The sequence below is a fragment of the Aspergillus fijiensis genome, assembly GCF_003184825.1.
Source record: "Aspergillus fijiensis CBS 313.89 unplaced genomic scaffold BO72scaffold_102, whole genome shotgun sequence".
Classification (NCBI taxonomy): domain Eukaryota; kingdom Fungi; phylum Ascomycota; class Eurotiomycetes; order Eurotiales; family Aspergillaceae; genus Aspergillus; species Aspergillus fijiensis.
In genome coordinates this window covers 71,578-87,275 of record NW_024469078.1, presented here as the reverse complement: position 1 = coordinate 87,275, position 15,698 = coordinate 71,578, and the positions used below count along the sequence as shown (strand labels likewise).

General features: G+C 51.5%; 5 protein-coding genes across 5 annotated transcripts; 4 read left to right on the top strand and 1 right to left on the bottom strand.

Annotated features, from left to right (window-relative positions):
- Window positions 1-59: 59 nt before the first annotated feature.
- BO72DRAFT_453717 (WD repeat PLAP family protein) lies at window positions 60-2,565 on the top strand (the record flags this gene model as incomplete). Its single annotated transcript, XM_040946045.1, has 2 exons — window positions 60-513; window positions 568-2,565. Coding segments are annotated over 2 exons (2,322 nt in total), but the record flags the coding sequence as incomplete, so codon positions are not given.
- A 190-nt stretch (window positions 2,566-2,755) lies between these two features.
- On the bottom strand, window positions 2,756-4,013 carry BO72DRAFT_453716 (NADHX epimerase). Its single transcript, XM_040946044.1, has 5 exons — window positions 3,876-4,013; window positions 3,688-3,796; window positions 3,554-3,619; window positions 3,314-3,408; window positions 2,756-3,220 (listed from the first exon to the last, which is right to left on the bottom strand). The coding sequence occupies exons 1-5, from the start codon at window positions 3,885-3,887 to the stop codon at window positions 2,780-2,782; spliced, it is 723 nt and encodes a 240-aa protein (XP_040795442.1). The 5' UTR covers window positions 3,888-4,013; the 3' UTR covers window positions 2,756-2,779.
- A 304-nt stretch (window positions 4,014-4,317) lies between these two features.
- On the top strand, window positions 4,318-4,851 carry BO72DRAFT_473287 (mitochondrial 37S ribosomal protein bS16m; the record flags this gene model as incomplete). Its single annotated transcript, XM_040947194.1, has 3 exons — window positions 4,318-4,394; window positions 4,522-4,717; window positions 4,813-4,851. 3 exons carry the CDS (start codon window positions 4,318-4,320, stop codon window positions 4,849-4,851), a joined length of 312 nt encoding a protein of 103 aa, XP_040795441.1.
- Window positions 4,852-9,706: 4,855 nt separating this feature from the next.
- BO72DRAFT_16428 (RNA-binding protein) lies at window positions 9,707-12,039 on the top strand. The gene has a single exon (XM_040939335.1). It carries the CDS (start codon window positions 9,996-9,998, stop codon window positions 11,802-11,804), a length of 1,809 nt encoding a protein of 602 aa, XP_040795440.1. The 5' UTR covers window positions 9,707-9,995; the 3' UTR covers window positions 11,805-12,039.
- Window positions 12,040-12,750: 711 nt separating this feature from the next.
- Window positions 12,751-14,766, top strand: BO72DRAFT_490559 (mitochondrial 37S ribosomal protein mS45). The gene is made up of 2 exons (XM_040948138.1): window positions 12,751-13,391; window positions 13,628-14,766. The coding sequence occupies exons 1-2, from the start codon at window positions 12,933-12,935 to the stop codon at window positions 14,318-14,320; spliced, it is 1,152 nt and encodes a 383-aa protein (XP_040795439.1). The 5' UTR covers window positions 12,751-12,932; the 3' UTR covers window positions 14,321-14,766.
- Window positions 14,767-15,698: the final 932 nt, after the last annotated feature.

Here is a 15,698-nt window from a genome sequence, read left to right as displayed (position 1 = left end):
CCCCCCATTTGGCAATTTCCGACAACTGATCATTTTATTCTTATTTCGCTGTATCGTAGGTTCGCGCTGTGGCCTTTCCTCATTCGAATGCCATCTTCTCAGCATCTCGAGATGCAACAGTGCGACTATGGCGACTAGTGTCTACCCCGCCTCCGACGTATGACTACAACATCACTTCTCACGGGTCAGCCTTCATCAACGCCCTCGCATACTATCCCCCCACACCCGACTTTCCCGATGGCTTGGTCCTCTCTGGCGGACAAGATACAATCATTGAGGCGAGGCAACCCGGCAAAGCCGCTGATGACAATGCGGACGCCATGCTCCTAGGCCATGCACACAACGTGTGTGCGCTGGACGTCTCACACGAAGGCGGATGGGTCGTCAGTGGAAGCTGGGACTCCACGGCCCGACTCTGGCGGGTAGGTAAATGGGAATGTGATCTTGTCTTGGACGGTCATCAGGGAAGCGTTTGGACGGTGCTTGCCTACGATAAAGACACAATCATCACCGGTAGGTGCCATGTTGTTCTACGATCACGTCATCTCAGTACTAACAAATCATTAGGCTGCGCGGATAAAATAATCCGGATCTTCAATACCTCTGGAAAACTTCTCAGAACTATCAAGGACTCTCAAGATGTCGTGCGAGCGCTGTGCAAGCTTCCTCCTTCTCACCCTTCCGGCGCGCACTTCGCTTCCGCAAGCAACGATGGGGTTATTCGACTTCACACCATACAAGGACAACTTGTCGGAGAGCTTCACGGTCACGAAAGTTTTATTTACTCGTTGGCTTCCTTGCCTTCTGGTGAGTTGGTCAGCTCTGGCGAAGACCGGACGGTCAGGGTGTGGAATGGCATGCAGTGCGTGCAAACGATAACACATCCCGCGATCTCGGTTTGGAGTGTTGCTGCTTGCCAGGAGACTGGGGATATCGTCACAGGTGCCAGTGATCGGGTCACTCGCGTCTTCACCAGAAGCGAGGACCGGATCGCAAGTGCTGAAGTACTTCAGCAGTTCGAAAAGACGGTCAAGGAGTCCGCGATTCCGGAACAGCAAGTCGGCAAGATCAACAAGGAGCAACTTCCCGGTCCTGAGTTTCTCAAACAGAAATCAGGCACTAAGGACGGTCAGGTACAGATGATTCGTGAGACTGATGGTAGCATTACTGCCCATACGTGGTCGATGGCATCGCGCGAATGGATTGCGGTAGGCACAGTGGTCGACTCCGCTGCCAGCAGCGGAAGGAAGATTGAGTACTTGGGTCAGGATTACGACTATGTCTTCGATGTCGACGTGGAGGACGGCAAGCCTCCTCTCAAACTACCATACAACGTCTCTCAAAATCCATATGAGGCCGCAACCAAGTTCATTCAAGACAACGAGTTGTCTATGAACTACCTTGATCAAGTCGCGCAGTTTATCGTTCAGAACAGCCAGGGTGCCAGCCTTGGCCAACCTAGCCAAGGCCCGACACCTGCTGGTGCCGACCCTTGGGGAACAGAAAGACGCTACCGTCCTGGAGACGGACAAGAATCGCAAGCTACCCAGCCTCCGCCGGCCCCGGAGCCCCGCCCCAAGGTCCTTCCTCAGAAGCAGTACCTGTCGATCAAGTCCGCCAACCTCAAGGTAATTGCTAAGAAGTTGCAAGAGCTGAACGAGCAACTTGTGTCATCTGGATCGAAAGAATTGTCATTAAGTCCATCCGAGCTCGAGACTGTGGTTTCTCTATGCACGCATCTAGAATCCTCGAGCTTGAATGAATCGCCCATCGCAGGTACTGGTGTTGTCTTATTATATAAGGTCGCAACGCTGTGGCCTACATCGAGCAGACTCCCTGGTTTGGATCTCCTCCGCTTACTCGCCGCCGCCACTCCTGCGGTCGCTGGTGCGGACTACGATGGGAAGGATCTTATCACAGGGCTACTTTCAAGTGGAATTTTCAACTCTCCATTGAACGTGAACAATGCAATGCTATCGGTTAGAATGCTGGCGAATCTGTTCGAAACGGAAGCTGGTCGCAACCTGGTCATAAGCCGATTCGATGACATTTTGCCTGCCATCAAGTCTGCTTTGTCCGCCAGCGGATCAACGCCCAATCGAAACCTTACAATCGCTGTTGCGACCCTCTACATCAATGTCGCTGTCTACTTGACCTCTGGAGGCAACGAAGCGGCTCCTGAGTCGTCGGAGAAGGGATTGGTGCTTCTTGCAGAGCTTACGCAGATGCTTCAGGGTGAGAAGGATTCCGAGGCAGTCTACCGTAGTCTTGTCGCATTAGGAACACTGGTCAAGGCACTGGGCGAGGAAGTCAAGGCCGCGGCAAAGGAGGTTTACGATGTAGAAGCCCTTCTCAACACCATCTCGAGCACTGGACTTGGGAAGGAGCCGAGAACCAAGGGCATTATTGGTGAGATCAAGGAGTCGCTGTTGTAGGGTGAACACTTGGCTGAGAAGTATCTCTCTGAGTTGATAGAGAGTTCTTGATATTCTATATCCATAGGCATTATACATATTTGTTAACGATAGCGATGCACACCTGCATGAAATCAACTATTGACTAAGTAACCGTCAAGTCCATTGACTACTGAGGGCTACATAAGGTCCGACTGTCCATCCTATGAAAAATGGATAGCACTTTTAACCCGCTTGTGGGTTTATTTCCATCCCATGACCCTTAAATCCAGGGCACACACCCTCCCTTGTAATATACTATACAAATCCCCCCCCCCCCCCCCCTCTGTCTCATCGATACTCAAAACACAATCCCCCTCCTCAATTTACAACCTCCCCTCCGCATCCACCCCAACCTCCAACACCTGATCCACACCCTGATAATCTGGCACATCCAGCCCATACTTCTCCGCAATCCCCCGCGTCAGAAACCTCCCGCCCACAAAATGCCTCCCGCGGTAGAACTTCACGCACGGCTTCGGCGCCGTCAGACTGATCAACGCCTCCGGCATGAACTTCGCCCCCGGTCCGTCCCGCGGCGGTCCGCTCTCGATGTCCCACGAGCTGGGCGCGTCCACGCTCAGCACCGGGATCGTCGCCGCTTCCATCTGGCTGATGATCTCCGGGAACGGGTCGCGCAGCGGCCCCCCGAAGCTGAATCCGAAGATCGCGTCCACCAGCAGGTGCGAGGTTTTGATGGCTTCCGGCAGGTCGTGCGTGTCGTTCAGGATCGGGATGGAGAGGTTGCGGAGTTGGGTTTTGAGGCGCTTGTGAAGGGTTAACTTTGGGTTGGGTTGGGTTGGGTTTGGGGGTGAGGGGTAGGGGATTGGGGATGAGGTTGGAGTTTGAATTTGACTTACCTGGTAGAGCTCGTTTTTCCCTTCCTTGGGGTAGTAGATTGTTGGGTTGTAGCCGAAATGCGCGAGGTGGCGCGCGGCTACGAGGCCGTCGCCGCCTGGTTTGGGTGAGGTGGTTAGGTCCGTGATGGTGTTGTAATGGGACTGGGTCATTGGGGGATAAGATGAGGATGGGGATGGGCTATGGCGGTGGCGTTGAAGGTGAAGGTGGTAGGTGGTAGGTGGTAGGGATCGAGTGCTCACCATTATTCCCGGGACCGCAAATGACGAGAATGCTCTTTCCTGCGCTCGGGGGATGGATGCGGTATACTGTTTTTATCTCTGGCGTTAGGAATGGATTGTTGCTGAATGGTGGGCTGGCTGGTATCGGCGCGCACCTGCTTGAGAGACTGATAACCCCGCGAGCTCCATGAGTTGATCTAGAGAGAACCCGCCGGTCTCCATGAGATCCTTGTCCAGAGAGGCGGCATCTTTGGAGGAGAGAGCCTATTCGCAATCAACACGATGTTAATGACCCGAGCTCCCTCTTGGGGATGTAGGTTGCAAAGCTCATGAGCCGACTGACCTTCAATGACATTTTGGCTGATGTACTAAATTTCCGGAAGGAGGCCGCGAGAGGAGGTTTCCGCCTTAGGATGGAGGAGAGGAGCATACAAGCGTGTCAATTTTAAGCTAGTGAGTACAGCGTTGCACAGTTCCTCAGTGAGGCTATTTGAATTGGATTAGGAGAGATTTAATTGTAAAAGCTACTTAAGCTACAGCACCATGATTGCTAGATAAGTGTTCGCATCGATTGCATTGCATCATTGTTATCGACGTTCCCCACCGTCCGGCGCTAGTCCGACTCGGGCGTTCAATCCGGACAAACTGATCCTCCGGACAGGCTGGAAACTGCCGCGGAGTCGGAGATCGAGGGTCTACTCCAGCTCGTTGTTCAGTTGAGGTCTCCCTTTGCGCTGGCTCGGTGACTTCTCAATCTCTTCCAATTGAACCCGAACTCCTCCAAGATGGTCGTCCGTATTCGTCTGTCCCGCTTCGGGAACAAGCACCAGCCCTTTTACAACATCGTGGTTGCGCAAGCTCGGTAGGTGAATTTTTTTTTAGGTCTCTTTTGAAGCGCATGTGCTGCTACCGAGGCGTCTTGAAATTTGCCCCAGCAGCAGTCTATCGACGAATTTGAATCATTGCGCTAACATCAATTGTTCGCTCAGTTCGGCCCGCGACTCCAAGCCCCTAGAGGTCATTGGTACTTTCAACCCCGTCCCTCAACGTCCTACCGGCCTCTCCGACGAGGAAGCCCGCGCCGCGAGAGCATACAAGGATATCTCGCTCGACCGATCTCGGGCCAAGTACTGGTTGGGTGTTGGCGCACAGCCCAGTGACGGTGTTTGGAGGTTACTGCACTTGGTATGTCCATTTTCCGGGGAAGGCTTTTCTCGCCGCAGGACGGACGGCCACGATAAGGAAAACCACCTTTTTACTGACTTCGAATGTGCTCCCAGGCCGGTCTCATTGAAGCGAAGAAGGTTTCCAGCAACTAAACTCAACGAGCGCGTCTACATCGTTCCTTGATACATCTGTTGTACATTTAGCACGAGACATGAGGCACTGGAGCTCTGGGCCGGTAAGCCGGTCGAACAGGGCCCGTGACTCGTGAGAAGAAAGGGAAGAGAATCCGAGGGGAAGGGCAAGTTTGGAGGGGGGAAAATATCCCTGGATGTTCCGCCTCCTGGCATTACTTATTGGCGTTTATTGAGAGAGTGATATACATTTGGAAACACTTCTGGGATTATGTACATTATGTGCGCTGATTATGTGACTGCGTCTCGCATTGTGATTACTAGCAATTAGCATCGGTTTTGTGATGGGGTTATGTTCTCATTTTTTTGTCCACTGAATCCTGTGTGCATGTGTTGGGCATGACTCTTGGGGTGGGTGCATGTTCAAAGAGTCTAGAACTGGAGTGAGGCAGTTAGTACTTCCTTACTTTGATGCAGGCTTCACTGCTGGAGTATGTAGTCTGTCACGGGGGTACTTTTTCTTTTTCTTTTTTTTTTTTTCTTTTTGAACAAGCCGTTCAGAGGGAGTTATATAGCGAAAGTAGGACCCGAGTAGTACTTTTTGGTTGCGGTCCTTGCATTTGAGGTATGGCAGGTGACCAGGCAGGGAATGACCGCCCACCACTGACACCACCTGCCCTTGGATTAGCACTGTCATGATGCTAGCTTCCCATCGGTGACCATAAACTATAAGGTTCCCAACGACGGGTTATATCAACATGTCAGCGCGTCTCCGGCATGATTCAACAAATACCTCATAAGCGGCTGCAACCCATGTATCGGCTTCACAAGTGCCATCCGGTGGTGACTCCGAATTACCTAACATGCATATAGGCATCAACGGCCAGGCAGAAACCACTACGGCGACCAGTTACCAAGGCCGACCCAGTGCCTGATTCTTGGTGTAAACAAGAGGCTCGGACATGGAACTCCTCAGCTTTCACCATGGGCAGGGGTTGACCCTGCCCTGTCTTGACTGCCGCCCAATTTGTAGCAGATCTACTTTCTGCGGACAGTTGACTCCAGTCTGTCGTCCAGTGCTTTGATGCCGGGCTTTTTCTCCCCCTCCCCCTCCTCTTCCACCCTCTCTTCTACTTGTTGCTTATTGTTACAATTGCCGCGCATCGAAATCAGACCTGGGCCAATCTCATTCAGGGGACAGGCGCCGCATCAGCCAGTCCGGAGGCCCATCTGTCTGACGGGCCGTGGTGATTGGCTTTCCTGCGGAATTCCAGGCAGGAAGATCAACATCAGAGTTTGAGCATTCCCATTGATCCATGGCAAGCCACACACATATCCAGGGCCTGCTTCCCTTCACCAGATAGGGTGGTGGCCACACGCCTATCTCCTCTCTTCCACCCACCACTGTACAGTTCTGAACTGTACTGTACTTCCCATGCCCGCGCAGGTTGGAACTAGTCCGCCAGACTTTAACTTGTCGCCTCATCGGACTATATCGTGGTTGGTTTGTCGGAGAAAGTAGCGGCCTCAGAAAGGGTCCAGGAAGGTCATCCTGTCCCAGCTTTAGGTATCTACTGTACATGTCGGCATGTGGGTTGTTCCTCTACAACAAGGTGTATGGGGGGGCTTATCGTGTCGTCGGAAGAGACGTTGTGCAGGATATGGTGGCGGGTCTAGACAGAGAGAGGGAGAGTGGGTGGGGAGGGGGAAGAGGGAGAGCAAGAACAGCGCGACCCAGACCTGATCCCCTGATTCCGTCTTTTCCCTGGTCAATAACAACAACAAGCCTTCTTCTTCTTCTTCTTCTTCTTCTTCTTCTCCTTCTTCTCCCTTCGCAATCACATGATAGGAATCTGGCCTCAAATTTGGCAGACTGCAGGCTACGATCACGGGCCCTGAGTCTTTCAGTATGGTTGATTAATTCATTTTGAGATCTTCCCAGACTGGTTTTCGTCCGGTCGATGCATGCGTCTCGGGCCGAGTTTCTAGACCCCAAGAGATACAGGCCGTCGGTTTGGGTCAGTCTACGGTCTTGTCCAGATCACGTTGTTAGGGATTGTCCCATTTGGTGCTTACTATGCGAAGACCACCGCCAGAGCTTTGCATGTTGATCTCTCCTTTCCGTTTTCCTTCTTCACAATGGAGACGCCGAAATGCGCTCGTTGGAGCCGCACAGCAAGAGGCTCCTGGTCGCCGGGAACCACGGGTTTCATCCATGGGCAGGCTTTCTGTCGTACAGTGAGACTTGCTCGTGATCGGATGGGAAGAGAAGATTAGGGTTCTTCTCTGACATGGTTGAGATACTTGTTTTGGCCTTAGCGCATGAGAAAGCATTCGTCATATACGGAGTACGAACTGCAGTTGCGCCCGCCGTTGAGTAATTACTATGTAGTAGTTAGAGGAGGGGACAGGGGTAGCAGAAGAGAGCAGAAGGTACTAAAGAATTAGTTCCTGGGTAGTTTGGTTGATTGTTGGTTAGTGCTTCAAGCAGGCGGCCGGCATCTAGAAAGATTTGCTTGCGTGCTAGACTCACTACTAAGGTTAACTAGCCTCGGAGCGTGTTGAGTGTTGGTGGGATTTTAATCTTGTCACCAACTGTCGAGTCATGCCGCCACGGATAACGCGGGGTTCATTCCAGGTTCCGAGCGTTTCTTTCGCAGGGTGTGTCGGGGAGCCAGGACCCAGATCGACCATCTGTTCAATTGATTTTGATTTTTGATTTTTATTGTTCTCTTCGCGTCTCCCCCCTTATCGCGCGAGACCATCCCATCCGGGCTAGACTTGGACAACAAAACAACTGGAGTTGGCTGAATTGGTGAATGACGAGGATAGTAATTTCGATATTGCGATGAGTGCTAATCAACTAACTAATGCATAAGTTGTTAGCTGCTGAATCAGCCACGTCCCGCTGGCCTCGGCACACGCACTTTCCTCCACGTTCGCATCCGTCGTGGCGGTTGTTTGCGTAGAATTAAATGGAGCTGCAATCGGCATCTCCTTGCTTGCATATCTCACTATCCGATGGCAGGCGACTCGCACGCAGTCAGTCGGCTGTTGCAGCAAGCAGCCGCTCCGGAGATTCAAAGAGGCTAGAGAGACAGAGGCAGTGATTGATTCATGGTCGTGTTGATTAATCTAGTACTCCGTACTCCGTACTATCATCATCATCATGTGGTATCACTATCTCTAGAGTACAGTACGTACAGTACTCGTAGTCAACTTGACGACACCACACTTCCCCGGGGAGATCGGGAATCACTGGGCAATGGATTTTAGTCCCTGGTCTTTAATATCAAGTCGCGTGTTGTGTTCATCTCGAACTGCCGGGTCGCGCTCGAGCTTCTGGCACGCTCGTTGGACAGTGGATAACTAACTACCTTACTGTAACTACTAGTAAACCACCTTAATAGTGCATGATAATAATTTACCTACTCCGTACTTTCCGTACCAAAGTCCCTCACTGAACGGACTGGGTGAGTGAGTGAACAGTCGTCTTCGAGCCAGAGTCCAAGGGACTTCCGATTGTCCATCATTTGCAAACTCCTGGAACGGAAGCAGACTGGATCCGTGGAAGAAGACGAGAACGAACACTCACTCTCTAGAACTAATCCACCATCGATCGGTATTCTCCCCTCCCTCCCTCCCTCCCGTCCAAGGGACTTCCGATTGTCCATCATTTGCAAACTCCTGGAACGGAAGCAGACTGGATCCGTGGAAGAAGACGAGAACGAACACTCACTCTCTAGAACTAATCCACCATCGATCGGTATTCTCCCCTCCCTCCCTCCCTCCCTACCTCTGGTCTGTCTCTCTGTCTCTCTCTCTCTCTCTCTCTCTCTCTCTCTTTTCGACTACCACCAACACATCGACTTCCCCCTAAAATCCCAAGGACCGTTCCGGGCTCGATTCATCCATTCATTATTGGCATATTGCTCTTCTTCTTGTCTGGGACGGACAGACGGACGAACTGCCACTCCCTCTCTTTTTTTTCGCTTTTCTCTTTTACAGTCATTGTTCAGTGACTCTCTCTCTCTCCCACCCCAGTCCGTTCAGCCAGTCATCATCATCACGACTATCATTCTCCTTTAAACATCATCATCGCCGCCGTCATTCCAGGTTCACCACCTCCACCATAGCAAGCCTTCTTCGCCTCCAGTTTCTACTTGATATTCGATTTCTTGAGCATAATATGTTTGCAAGTCATTACATATTTACTCACAACATCCTTTGATCGCTGTTGAGGATCCATTTGGCTACTTCATACTTCTTTACTTTGCGACTTACTACTTAGATATTACTACTGCTACTTAACTAGGCACTTCCCCCCCTCTCCCCTTCACTCCAGCCTGCTTTCTTTCTCTTCCTCCCTCCCTCCCTCTCTTTCTCTGTTTTCTGTCCGCACCCACTCATTCCCTGCCTTTTCCCTCTTCCTCTTCCCTCTCCCTCCCTCTTCCCCCCCTCCCCCCCCAAAAAACCGAACCTTATCCTTTCCCCGATTAATCTCTCTTCCCTCTCAATTTCCACACCCACTCCCTCTTCCCGTCTTCGGTTCATACTCGTCATCCTCTCCCACCTTCCACCTCCCATTTCCCTTCAGTCCTCCCTCCTCCCCCCCCTCCCGTCTCTTTTCCATTCTGCATCTTCCTCTCCTTTCATCATATTCTACCCACCCCCCACTCCCCTCCTCCCCACTAATACACCACGCCTTGTCCTACACCACTATTGTGATCATCAAAATCATTTAATCAGTCCTTTCACATTCTCACATCTCTCGATTCACAATATCTACTCGTGTTATTATTCCGTTTGAGGTTTCAGCCATTGTGTCGTCGCCGTCAATTCCTCATTTTGTCGCATATCGCCTCCTGAACGCGGCCGAACGCGGCACTTCTATTCCAGTCGCGCGCAACCCAGCATATCGCACTCATCGCACGTCTCACTTACCTTGGACTATCATCTGTCACTAGATTACTTATAAGTGATAAGTTGCTTGCGTTACCGTTCCAGCTACTAATTCTTTCATTGCTGGCTCCTCCAACCGGTGCCGCCTGTCACCCATTTGACTTTCGCTCCCTTGCCTTCTAGAGAGTCCGTGCTCCTCGAGTCTGCTCGTGGAATTTCATTGATCGATCGACTTGACACGTTGATTCATTCCTCTGCAAGGCATGAGTGGAAGTTCGAATCAATCCACCCGCACGAGTCCCGGCTCTTTCAGCACCACTCAGCGCACACCGTCTGTATCCTCGGGCGCGTCGCCGACTCACCAGTCGCTTTCAGCTTCTCAGCCGCCCTCGACGGCCCAGAATGTGATGTCGACCGACGTGTACAGTCCGCCCGCGTCGCAGGCCTCTTCATCGCTAGCTCCTACGTTCACTCACCCCTTCTCCCCAATCGCGCCCTCGTCGTCCTTTGACACTGTCGCTTCGACCACCATGCGCTTCGCCGACTCGGCACAGTCGCTAAACGGCTTCGCCCGTCCTGTCAATGGGGCTGGTGGGATCATATTAATGCGGAAGCTTCCGCGCAACACCAGTCGCGAGGCTTTGCGCAGTATGCTGCTATTCGCGAAAGACCTCGTGGAAGCTGAATTCATACCTTCTGACCATCCGGAAGATAACGGATACCTTTGTGCAGTCGCGCGCTTTGGCACGCTGGCCGCTGCTGAAGAGGCGCGAGCTTTGCTCCATGGAAAACCGAATTCCAAGAACGATGCTACCATGATTGTGGAGGTATTGACCGGCCCAGTGGGATCGTCGTTGGCACCTAGACGGAACACCATTGATCACACTGCAACCCGCAGTCTGTTGGGAGGTGTCAACGGAGCGTTGTCGCGTCAATCGTCACGGTTCAACGGAACCTTTCAGAGTCTGGAGAAGCTCAGCGCGACAACCGGAGCTGCCAACGGTGATGGTCTGCCAGAGTCAGGTTCCCGCCTGCACAACATCTTTGCTCCACAATCGCCACTTGGAAGTGGGATCCCTGAATTGCCTCGTGTCAGCGGCAAATCGATGATCGATCAAGACATTGACGAAGACACGGGGGAACTTCTTAAGGACCCGGTTGGCTATGCGGAAAACGGACATTCTGGTGCCGTATCAGCTGGGCGCCGTGCAACGAATCCTCAGATTTTGAGTAATCAATTTGCCAGTATGTCCCTGGCGACTAACATCTCATCGCCACCACTCCAGGGCTACACTCCTCAGAACTCTGCGCATATGGGAGTATCTACCCCTGCATCCACATATCCGCAAGCAATGAATAACATTGGGGCCGGCCACGGATTTCCCTACGGCAACCCGCACATGCACCGCCACAGTCTACCTGCTGCGAATCCGAACGATATGAATCCGCCTTGCAATACTCTGTACGTTGGTAATCTTCCGCCGGATACCTCGGAGGAAGAGCTCAAGGCTCTATTTTCTAAACAACGTGGTTACAAACGTCTGTGTTTCCGGAACAAACAGAATGGTCCTATGTGCTTTGTGGAGTTCGACGATGTGGGTACCGCCGGAAAGGCGCTCAACGAGCTCTACGGCTTCAAATTGTCGAATAGCATCAAGACTGGGATTCGACTCAGCTTTTCGAAGAACCCTTTGGGAGTGCGTTCCGGGCAACCGGGCTCCATGAGTGCATCGAATACCATGACTTCTCAAAGCGGTGTACCTGGCGGCAGCAGCCTCGGTGGGATTCACAATAGCCATGTGTTCTCTACGGTCAGTGGCCCGCCACCTGGACTATCAGCGCCTCCCGGTCTCGCTCCCCCCATGGCGTTGAGGAACAACGGCCCTATCCATCCTGTCAGCAACATGCATGCCCCCATTCCCACCAATGGCGCTTTCAACCCCAACTCCAACCCGGGCCTTGGAATCCGGACCAACTCTACGATGGTTTCACCTCCTCCGCCGCTCACCGGTGGGGCGCCGAATCTGGGAGGGTTCAACTTTTCCTATCCGGACTACATGATGGGCCGCTAGAGGTCAAAAGAACAATTTTACGTCTCTGTGGAACACTAAATGTCCGCGATGCTTGATGACCACTGGGCTACCTGGCGTATTGGGGCGATTCTCGTTTTTTATAAGTTAGATTAGCATTTGGAGGGTCACCTTCCTCCTCGGAGTAAGGAATTTGGGCCCTGGACACTTTGACTTACTTGCGTGGTTTTCTTTTCATATTGCACTCTGATAGCATGGAAACAGGGGCGCTGCTTGCATGTCTGCTTTTTCTGGAGGGGAATCTTGCATCTGCGTGAGGATTTTACATTGATCAAGTCCCTGTTGCGTTGTTTCCTGCACCATCTTCATACCCCGTGTCTGTGCCTTGTTTTTTTGCCTTCTAATGTGTTCTTGCTAAAGATTGATCGATTCCCTACTCTTATTCGTGTGCATTTTCCTGAGTCAGTTCCAATCATAACCACCAATGTTTGCAATTGGGGCAAGGCGTTGACATGGGTATACACTTAAGACTTCTGGAAGGCTACTGTTGGCTAGCTGCTGCATCGTCGCACGTTACTAGTACCATGATTCGATTTGGCTTTTCCTTCACAGCGTCATATCTTCTTGTATTGGTCATTGGTTGGCTCAAATGGGACACTGTTCTTTCCTTCTCTCTCCCTCTCTTCCTGACTTGTGGCTTCCATTCTATAGCTTTGGTTTCTTGCGCCGTTGGATGGATGGTCGAAACGGTGGGGGCGTGGCAAAAAGAGGCGTGCTCAGTGTTATTAGTATCATTTTTCATCCTTCCTAATTCCCACCTAATGAGATACTCGTAATTGCTTCAATCCCGCAACGCCGCGGCGGCAGTAGCAAACTTCCTATCTGGGCAAGTGGGCCTCAAACCCACGAAAGTTGGTCTGCTCACGTGATGCAACCGCATCTCCCGAAAAAAGTTTCTTACCCTCGATTCGCGTGCAGTTCTCTTTCTTTTTGCTTCGTCAACATTCACCTCTACTTGCTTCACCCTTCCCCCTCCATCCCCCCTCCCCTCCGGTCAATTGGACCTCCCTTCTCTTATTCCCGCATTCATTGACCTCATCTTACCTACTTCTCCTCCTCTGGTCCTCTTTCATCCCCTTGTCTCATTGTCTAGCACAAATACACACCAAGATGGCTCAACGAATACCGAACCACCTGGTCTCTAACTCCCTCCTTCCCTACCTCTCTTCCTCCCCCTCCACCTCTCTCTTCAGACTCACTACCGCATACACATCTTCTTCCCTCACAGATGCCTCGCGGCCGGCTTCTCGCTCCTTCTCTACCACAAGACCTTCACAAACCAAGCTTCGCAGAGAGATGATCAGATGGCTTCGCGGGAAAGGGTCCGAACTACAACATCACACTCCTGGTGAAACCAACTACATCACACATACTAACAAGCCTTTTCCCGGAAATCCTCTTTATCGCAGCGACCCTATACTGAGCGAGGACATGCGCAACGAGATTCATCGTCAGGTGACTGTTCAGAACAAGAGCGTGCGGGCTGTGAGTGTCCAGTATAGCGTGGATATGAGGAGAGTAGCTGCGGTAGTTCGACTGGTCGAGTTGGAGAATCAGATGAAAGAACAAGTATGGCTTGCCCCCTGCCCTTCCCTTCTACACTTGCTCCCGCGTCCCCTCAAAAACGCCTCTCGGATGCAATGATGAGACAATTATAAAAATCGATTAGTCTTTATGACCCAGTCACTGGGCATGATTACAACGCCTTTAAATCTGACATGCATCAAATACCCACCTTCTCCTGGAGTTTATTTTGTCGACGCTGTCTTTTTTTTTTCTAGCAAAGCTAACGCGTCGTTCACCAGGGCAAATCCCTTGCACTCCCCTACGCGCGTGCCATTCATGAAATGGTTCCTGTCACCCACCTCCGGGAACACGATGACAGACGGAAGTCCCACGAGACCATAAATGACCTGCCGGTTCACCGCCTAACCGACCCTCAAATCTTCTACCCTGTCTCCGAGTCTCGGCAATTCAACCGGATTGACGCTGGCCGCGTGTTCTCTGCTGCCCCTGCTTTGAGAAACCAGCGCGCTGAATGGCTTGAAGCCAACCCCGACGAGACTATCCGCAGGATCACTCAGGAGAGTCCTGCCAATATTGAGAAGGTCGGCAAGGGTGACGAAGAGCACCAGGTCCTATTGCCCGCGGACGCTCGTATCCCTCACCCTCACATGATCACTCATGAGCGCAATCGCTTGACCATTGGTAAAACTGAGCCCGCCGAGGTCCGTCAGAAGTATCGGGAGCGTCTCGAACAGGAGACCCAGGTAGAGCTACAGCGCAAGGAACGAGCCCAGCAGCGCCTGGAGATGAAAACCCAGAAGGTCCAGCCCGAGAACTCCCGGTTTGAGTTCCGCTTCACGGATGTGGTCGTCAGCCGGGAAACCACAGGCCTCACTGGCCGGGGTCACAAGGCTCCTGGTCGCCGCTATGGTGTTCCCAGCTCTGATCGGAAGAAGGGCCAGGTCAAGATCCCCACTCGCGTGAAGGTCTAAACCCCTTCTCGATCCTTCTCTCTCTCCCTCTCTCTTTTCTACCTTTTGCGACGTTCTCCTCGCCTCAGTGAGGTCTTCGAGAACGAACATTGTATGGATGTTATCGGTATGCCAATGATGGGTCTGGTTTGCTTTCCCCCCTGCTGAACTGTATTATATGGGCGTGTAATTCTTCTATTCCTGTGGTCCTTCCAGCTTTGTTTATGTGTGTGCCGGTTCCTTGATTCTCTTTTCTCCGCCCCAGGATGGGATGGATCTATCTCAACAGATTCCCCTTCAGCCGGAGTACTGTATTATACAATTCCCTTTTTACCTTTCTTTCAGATCCTCTGGTCACTATCTATCTATCTATTTACCAGTGCAGAGGACCCTACATCCCAGGTTCTCATGCCAAAGATACAACCAACCAATCAACATATCAACAACATGACTATCAATCTACAGTTGAAACGTTCTATGATATTTCCTTTTTTTCCAATTGATTTCTTCGTAGAGAACTTACGATAAGTGTCTATGAAGCTATATTCGTCTCGGATTGAGCTACACAAGGTAGGGGAGAGGACCTACTTCACCCGAGAAAAATCCAATTCCCCCTCACTTCTCACTCAAACCCGTACACAAACTCAGCACGGGAAGCCGGACAAGATTCAAGAATTATATGCAGGTTATATATCTGTGTATGTATGTGACAATTGTACTGTACTGTGTAGTTGTACTGCACCCTAGTGGATGACGTAGGAAAAAAAAGGGAGGGGCGGTGAGGGCAAGAAAATGTGGAAGCAGAGAGATATAGGTTTCCACAAGAAAATAAAAAAGCTTTCTCCGTTCGTGTGCGGGAGAATAGTCGTCCCTGTCGCGTGCTTGATTCACCAGAATTGACAAGGGCATTCTGACGTGCAATATGCGATAGAACGGGCTGTTCTCCGGAGGAGAGACCTCAATATTCCAAGACAAGATGAAAAGGTGAAAGGAAACTAAGCGGGGACGCCCCGGCCCGGACATACATAAGAAAAGAAAATAAGAATAGGAGACCAGACCAAAAAGAGAAGGAGGATTTGAGATAGCCGGGTGAACGTGATCCTGATTAAGCAAGCAAGCAAGCAGGCCAAGACTAGAACTGAAAAAAAAAACATCGAGCTGAGCAATAAAGGGCTATGCTGGGTATCCATGGGAAGAGACACACAAAGTCGCGAGGTAACTAACAGGCCGCCAGATTGGGGGGAAGAGGGCTGCGGGAGGCAGTTAACGAAGATAGCAGGCGGCGGATTGCAGTGAAGCGAGATAACACCATATACACACCAGCTGGTTGCGCCAGGGACTGTCGTGAGTGAAGACAAAGAGGTAAAGGTGAGTGGGTAGGTGCGTTTGTTTGAGAGGA

Coding starts and splice junctions, on each gene's coding strand:
- BO72DRAFT_453716 (XM_040946044.1), bottom strand. Junction 3,409..3,553: donor TTGCGGTCCCGGGAATAATG/GTGAGCACTCGA, acceptor CACCCAAACCAG/GCGGCGACGGCCTCGTAGCC. Junction 3,221..3,313: donor GGAAAAACGAGCTCTACCAG/GTAAGTCAAATT, acceptor ACCCTTCACAAG/CGCCTCAAAACCCAACTCCG.
- BO72DRAFT_16428 (XM_040939335.1), top strand. CDS start 9,996: ATGAGTGGAAGTTCGAATCAATCCACCCGCACGAGTCCCGGCTCTTTC.
- BO72DRAFT_490559 (XM_040948138.1), top strand. CDS start 12,933: ATGGCTCAACGAATACCGAACCACCTGGTCTCTAACTCCCTCCTTCCC. Junction 13,392..13,627: donor AGAATCAGATGAAAGAACAA/GTATGGCTTGCC, acceptor GTCGTTCACCAG/GGCAAATCCCTTGCACTCCC.